The sequence below is a fragment of the Oncorhynchus tshawytscha genome, linkage group LG06 (assembly GCF_018296145.1).
Source record: "Oncorhynchus tshawytscha isolate Ot180627B linkage group LG06, Otsh_v2.0, whole genome shotgun sequence".
NCBI classification, from domain to species: domain Eukaryota; kingdom Metazoa; phylum Chordata; class Actinopteri; order Salmoniformes; family Salmonidae; genus Oncorhynchus; species Oncorhynchus tshawytscha.
This window is the reverse complement of record NC_056434.1, coordinates 2,444,837-2,452,336: the sequence shown is the minus strand read 5'-3', so window position 1 is coordinate 2,452,336 and position 7,500 is coordinate 2,444,837. Positions and strand designations below refer to the sequence as shown.

At 47.1% G+C, this 7,500-nt stretch overlaps 1 protein-coding gene across 1 annotated transcript in view; it reads right to left on the bottom strand.

The window, feature by feature from the left end:
* Positions 1 to 7,500, bottom strand: part of dpt (dermatopontin) — a 21,163-nt gene that overhangs the window by 6,189 nt on the left and 7,474 nt on the right. Inside the window, exon 2 of the mRNA XM_042322830.1 lies at positions 1,029 to 1,154. Within this exon, the coding sequence (XP_042178764.1) occupies positions 1,029 to 1,154 (126 nt within the window). The remainder of the gene's footprint in view (positions 1 to 1,028; positions 1,155 to 7,500) is intronic.

Sequence of the window (7,500 nt, the reverse complement as noted above, 5' to 3'; positions counted from 1 at the left end):
TTGGGTTAAGGTAAGGTTGGGTTAGGGTTAAGGTTAAGGTAAGGTTGGGTTATTGTTAAGGTAAGGTTGGTTAGGGTTAAGGTAAGGTTGGTTAGGTTAAGGTTGGTTAGGGTTAAGGTAAGGTTGGGTTAGGTTAGGTTAGGGTTAAGGTAAGGTTGGGTTAGGGTTAAGGTAAGGTTGGGTTAGGGTTAAGGTAAGGTTGGTTAGGGTTAAGGTAAGGTTGGTTAGGTTAAGGTTGGTTAGGGTTAAGGTAAGGTTGGGTTGGGTTTAGTTAGGGTTAGGTTAAGGTTGGGTTAGGGTAAGGTTGGGTTAGGGTAAGGTTGGGTTAGGGTTAAGGTAAGGTTGGGTTAGGGTTAAGGTAAGGTTGGGTTAGGGTTAAGGTAAGGTTGGGTTAGGGTTAAGGTAAGGTTGGGTTAGGGTTAAGGTAAGGTTGGTTAGGGTTAGGTTAAGGTTGGTTAGGGTTAAGGTAAGGTTGGGTTGGGTTAGGTTAGGGTTAGGTTAAGGTTGGGTTAGGGTTAGGGTAAGGTTGGGTTAGGGTAAGGTTGGGTTAGGTTAAGGTTGGTTAGGTAAGGTTGGGTTAGGGTTAGGTTAACGTTGGTTAGGGTAAGGTTGGGTTAGGGTTAGGTGAAGGTTGGTTAGGGTAAGGTTGGGTTAGGTTAAGGTTGGTTAGGGTAAGGTTGGGTTAGGTTAAGGTTGGTTACGTTGGGTTAGGGTTAGGTTAAGGTTGGTTAGGGTTGAGGTAATGTTGGTTAGGGTTAGGTTACGGTTGGGTTAGGGTTAGGTTAAGGTTGGTTAGGGTAAGGTTGGGTTAGGTTAAGGTTGGTCAGGGTAAGGTTGGGTTAGGGTTAGGTTAAGGTTGGTTAGGTTACGGTTGGGTTAGGGTTAGGTTAAGGTTGGTTAGGGTCAGGTTAAGTTTGGTTAGGGTTAAGGTAAGGTTGGTTAGGGTTAGGTTACGGTTGGGTTAGGGTTAGGTTAAGGTTGGTTAGCGTTGAGGTAAGGTTGGTTAGGGTTAGACGTAGGGGACTTACCAGCAGGAGTAGGGGCAGCGGCGGCTGTAGCGACAGCAGTAGAACGACCACTCACGGTCCAGGACAGGCTCAAAGTACTTGCTCATCACCCCCGCCACCAGACCATTGTTGCCGCATGTTGAAGACCTGAAATACAACTTGGAAAATAAACTTTATGATCCAAACACCCATAATATAGTTGGCCAAGATTCTCAAAGGATTTGTCTCAGAAACCGAGGATACAGAGTTGTAATGGCTTCATTGCCACAGTTGACTACAGATCACCTAAACAAATTAAGATGAATTCATCCTTTCAACACAATTGACATCCAAGAGTTGAAAATGAGGCAGTTACCATTACATCGAGGAAACATTAGATTATTAACAATCTTCTCATCTTTTCTCCTCCCCTCCTGTCCTATCCTCCTCCTCTCCTCTCTTGTCCCCTCCCCTCTCCCCTCCTCCTCCCCCCCCTCCTCTCTCCTCTCCCTCTTGTCTTCTCTCCTCCTCCCCTCCACCTCTCTTCCTTTCCTCCTCTCCTCCTCCTCTCTTCCTCTCTCCTCCTCCCTCCTCCTCTCCTCCTCCCCCCTCCACCTCTCTTCCTTTCCTCCTCTCCTCCTCCTCTCTTCCTCTCTCCTCCTCCCTCTCGTCTTCTCCCCTCCTCTCCTTTTGTCTTCTCTCCTCCTCTCCTTTCGTCTTCTCTCCTCCTCTCCTTTCGTCTTCTCTCCTCCTCTCCTTTCGTCTTCTCTCCTCCTCTCCTTTCGTCTTCTCTCCTCCTCTCCTTTCGTCTTCTCTCCTCCTCTCCTTTCGTCTTCTCTCCTCCTCTCCTTTCGTCTTCTCTCCTCCTCCTCTCTTCCTCTCTCCTCCTCTCCTCTCGTCTTCTCCCCTCCTCTCCTTTCGTCTTCTCTCCTCCTCTCCTTTCGTCTTCTCTCCTCCTCCTCTCCTCTGGTGATTTGATGTAAACACTGTGTAGTGTGTTTATAGTCCATACAGCTGGTTGTCATCACAACAGAACAGTTTGACCAACATTTAACCTAGAGCGCTGAGAGCACAGGGATCTGTAGCCCTTTGTCATGGCAACAGTGGCCCAGCCAGCAGCTATAGGACTAAATGGGGAGGATAGGTCCATATCGCAGAAGTTTACCATTGAAATTGAAAAGGCAATGTTCCTGCATTAGCATGGACTGCATTCACAGTAAATGCTGCGTTTGTCAGCTCAATTAGAAATGACCTTATAATGTATATAGCGCAATCATTTAGTATGATTTGTTACGTTTCGTATGGTATGTATTAATTACAATTTGTAGGGGAAGGGTCAGCTAACATGCTAAGTAGTTGCAATGTTGCTAAAATGCTAACATTTTGGTTGCTAGACATTCGCGTTATACGACCACCCATTCTCCCGACAAACCTCCTTCCTTTTGTTTTCGTCTCGAATAACCTGTTTTAAATAACCATAGCAAACGTAACAAATCATAATAATTAGAGTGTCACAGATTATGTTTACTATGTTACATATAGTCTTTGTGGCCAGGCCTTGAAATTCAGAGCTCAGAGGTATCCATGCTGAACCCCATTACAGGAGGATTTCACAGAGGATCAGAGATCAGATATCAGAGGATCAGAGATCAGAGATCAGATATCAGAGGATCAGAGATCAGAGGATCAGAGATCAGATATCAGAGGATCAGATATCAGAGGATCAGATATCAGATATCAGATATTAAAGGATCAGATATCAGAGGATCAGATATCAGAGGATCAGAGATCAGATATCAGAGGATCAGATATCAGAGGATCAGAGATCAGAGGATCAGAGATCAGATATCAGAGGATCAGAGATCAGATATCAAGGGATCAAAGATCATAGCATCAGAGATCATAGCATCAGAGATCATAGCATCAGAGATCAGATATCAGAGGATCAGATATCAGAGGATCAGAGATCAGATGATCAGATATCAGATATTAAAGGATCAGATATCAGAGGATCAGATATCAGAGGATCAGAGATCAGATATCAGAGGATCAGATATCATAGCATCAGAGATCAGATATCAGAGGATCAGATATTAAAGGATCAGATATCGGAGGACCAGATATCAGAGATCACATATCAAAGGATCAGAACTGAGCCCCATTAACCTGAGGGAAAACCCTGTGTGAGCTGGCCATGGGACAGTACACGTCTCTGTCTATGCCTCAGCTTGATTTTATGGAACATTGCACGTCTACCTTGGCGCCTCACATTGGTAGCCTAGTGGTTAGAGCGTTGTTACCGAAAGGTTGCAAGATCGAATCCCTGACCGGACCAGGTAAAAATCTGTCAGCTCTGCCCCTGAACAAGGCAGTTAACCCACTGTTCCTAGGCCGTCATTGAAAATAAGAATTTGTTCTTAATTGACTTGCCTAGTTAAATAAAGGTCCAATTAAAATAAATACATTACAATTTCCACAGTGTGTGCCTCAGCCCCTGGGATGATAGAACACGTCTACCTCCGTTCCCAGGGGAAGCCTTTGTTTCCAAGGCTAATCGTAACCTAGCCTTACCGCAAGCTGAGACACAATGGATAGGGTGGAACACAATATTAATGAAGCACCTTTTCATGCTGATCACCACCCAATTACTAAATATAAATTACGTCTATTGGCAATGTTTCTTTTCAGTCTACACGTGAATGATAGTGTTTCTTGGGGGGGAAATTGTGAATATTTTATGTGAAATAATGACGTTGTTCCAGAGAATTACACATTTCTTCAGGTTCTTGAACAGGTGGAGTGAGCTCAGCTGGCCGTGGTGTCAGAAAGCTGTGCCAAACATCAAAACATTTCTGAAAGCACAGGAAACTGGGATCATAAAGTAAGCAAAGGAAATGTCAGAGGATGGACAAGAGACTGCTAGTTGTATAAAGACTCACAAATCACCGGGAGAAGAAAAACATGTTGAATGAGTACACAAGTCCATTGTTATGTTATTGGAGAATAACTCCAGGCTTGACGTTTTTTGGAGAATAACTCCAGGCTTGACGTTTTTTGAGATAACTCCAGCCTTGACGTTTTTTGAGATAACTCCAGCCTTGACGTTTTTGGAGATAACTCCAGCCTTGACGTTTTTGGAGATAACTCCAGCCTTGACGTTTTTGGAGATAACTCCAGCCTTGACGTTTTTGGAGATAACTCCAGCCTTGACGTTTTTGGAGATAACTCCAGCCTTGACGTTTTTGGAGATGACTCCAGCCTTTTCTCATCTTGGTGGTCTAAGGCAATGCATTGCAGTTCTAGAGGCATCATTACTGACCCACGTTCGATCCCAGGCTGTATCACAACCGGCCGTGATCGGGAGTCCCATAAGGCGGCGCACAATTTTCCCAGTGTCGTCCGGGTTAGAGGAGGGTTCAACCGGGGGGGCTTTACTTGGCTCATCGCGCTCTAGCGACTTCTTGTGGCGGACCGGGCGCCTGCAGGCTGACCTCAGTCGACAGGTGAACGGTGTTTCCTCCAACACATTGGTGTGGCTGGCTTCCGGGATAAGTGTGCAGGTGTTAAGAAGCACGGTTTGGCGGGTCCTGTTTTGGAGGACGTACGACTCGACCTTCGCCTCCCAAGCCCGTTGGGGAGTTGCAGCATTGAGACAACATCAAAATTGGGGAGAAAAAAATTATAATAATACAAATAAATAACAGATTGAGTCAAAGCACCGTTGATTACCATATTATTACCATATTGTTTATGTTGAACTTCATAATTTCCCTGAAAAGTCTACATCACAAACGGAACCCTAATCCCTACATAGTGGACTACTTTTAACCAGAGACTGTGGGCCCTGGTCAAAAGTAGTGCACTAAACAGGCAAAAGGGCACCGTTTGGGACACATCCATGTCTGACACCCCATAACATTGTCTTGAAGAAGATGAGAACAGGGAAGAATAACTCAAAGGATTTATTGTGTAAAATATCAATCCAGTTTATGCTGTTTACAATGCTGTTACTGCTGCTGCGACTACTGCTACCAGTACAGCTACTACTGCTAGTACTGCTACTACTAATACTAATAATACTACTACTACTACTACTACTACTACTGCTACTACTAATAATAATGCTAGTACTACTACAACTACTGCTACGACTACTACTACCACAGCTACTTCTACTACTGCAACTACTACTGCTAGTACTACGACTACTACTAATACTACTGCTAGTACTAATACTAATACTATTACTACTACTACTGCTAGTACCACTACTACTACTGCTAGTACTGCTACTACTAATACTACTACTACTGCTAGTCACGCCCTGATCTGTTTCACCTGTTTTTGTACTTGCCTCCACCTCTGAACAGGTGTCTTGCATCTCCCCTCATTATCCCATGTGTATTTATACCTGGGTGTTCTGTTTGTCTGTTGCCAGTTTGCCTTGTTCCGTCAAATAATACCAGCATGTTTCCTGTGCTCTAGTTTTTGTTTTCCTAGTCTTCCCAGTTCTGACCTTTCTGCCTGTCCTGACCCTGATCCTGCCTGATCCAGACTCCAGACCCTGGCAGACGCCATGACCATCCATTCAAAACATTGCTGGAGCAATTGCGCGGATTCCCTACTAGGCAGCAAGCCATAACAGCCATCCCCCAGACTCTCAGAAACTCCGCCACCAGCAGCGCTTCTTCCCAGCCCCGTTGTCCCGAGAACCTTGCTTACCTCCTCCGGAGCGCTACACTGGAGATTCTGGAACCTGCCGAGATTTTCTCTCCCAGTGCGTACCTCATAACGCTGATGTCCGGTAGGGCACTTGCCTGGGCTACAGCGGTGTGGGAGCAACAGTCCACCGTTTGCCTCAGTCTGGAGGAGTTTGTGGCCGAAGTACAAACAGTGTTCGATTCTTCGTTGTCCGGGAGAGAGGCTGCTCCAACTACGTCAAGACTCCCGTAGTGTGGCAGAACACGTGATGGATTTTCGCATGTTGGCGGCTGAGAGTGCCTGGACCCCGGAAACCCATTTCGCCACGATCCTTTACGGATTATCGGAGGAGGTTAAAGATGAGCTTGCAGCCCGGGAGCTTCCGATGGACCTCGAATCCCTCATCGCCTTAAACGTGCGGATCAATGGGTGGCTACAGGAACTTAGGAGGGAGAGGTCTGTTTCCAGTCACACTCGCTCGTCCACCACCCTCACCTCAGAGCAATCCCGTAAGTTCCTGACGTCCACCTTATCGAGAGAATCCGAGGTCACCTGAGTGCCCACGGGAATTACCGAGGGCGGTTGACTCGCCTCCTCCAGAGACCAAGCTACTGGGGCTAGATTGTCTCTGGATGAACGTTTACGCATGTTGAGCACCAGGAGCTGTCTGTATTGCAGGACTACAGGACATTATATTTCCACTTGTCCATTAAAAAGACCAGGCTCAGCAGTAGGTATGAGTACTCTGGTGAGCCATACAGGGTTTTTCCAATCTCCCATTACCCTGTTGTGGGTTGACCAGGCCAAATCTCCCCGGGTGCTCATTGACTCGAGAGCTTTCTCGGCACTACCTTTGTGTCCGAGCTAGGAATCTCCATTCAATTCCCATGGACATCAGAGTGCTGGATGAGCGCTCTATTGGCAGAGTCACCCACAATACGGTTCCTATCAACCTACGACTATCAGGGAATCACAGTGAGTGTATACAGTTCCTGCTCATAGAATCTACCCATGTATACGTGGCTTTGGGATATTCATGGCTCCAGAAGCACAATCCCCTGATCAACTGGGCTATTGGTACTATCGTGGGTTGGGGCTCGTTCTGTCTTAAGTCGGCACAGCTTGCCCCGGGACGTCTTCCTGGGAGAGTCCTTGGATCTGGACCTCTGGGAGGTCTTCAACAAGACCCGCGCTACTTCTCTCCCTCCGCATCGACCCTACGACTGTGCTATTGATCTTCTCCCGGGCACTGCACCACCTCGGAGGCGTTCTTTACTCCCTGTCGGGTCTGGAAACCAAGGCTATGGAGGAGTACATTGAGGACTCTCTCGCTGCGCCGGCGCTGGGTTCTTCTTTGTGGAGAAGAAGGACAAAACCCTACGCCTGTGTATTGACTACTGGGGCCTTAATGACTTCACGGTTAAAAAAAATGGGACAAGGAGTCGGCTCAGCTCATGGTGCAGCACGTCTTCCGGATCCATGGACTTCCGGTTGGCTTGGTCTCCGATTGTGGTCCTCAGTTCTCGTCCCGGAAGGCTTCCTGCACCCTCATTGGGTCGTCGTCCAGCCTGTCCTTTGGTTTTCACCCCCAATCTAACGAGCAGTCGGAGCGAGCCAATCAGGACCTTGTCGTTGCCTCGTCTCCACCAACCCCACCACCTGGAGCCAGCAACTCGTGTGGGTGGAATACGCCCGTAACACCCTTCCCTACTCAGCCACTGGCCTCTCATCCTTCAAGTGTTCCTTGGGTATCAGTCCCCGCTCTTCCCTGAGCTAGAAGTCGGCATACCCTCTGCCCAGATGTTCAGGAAGA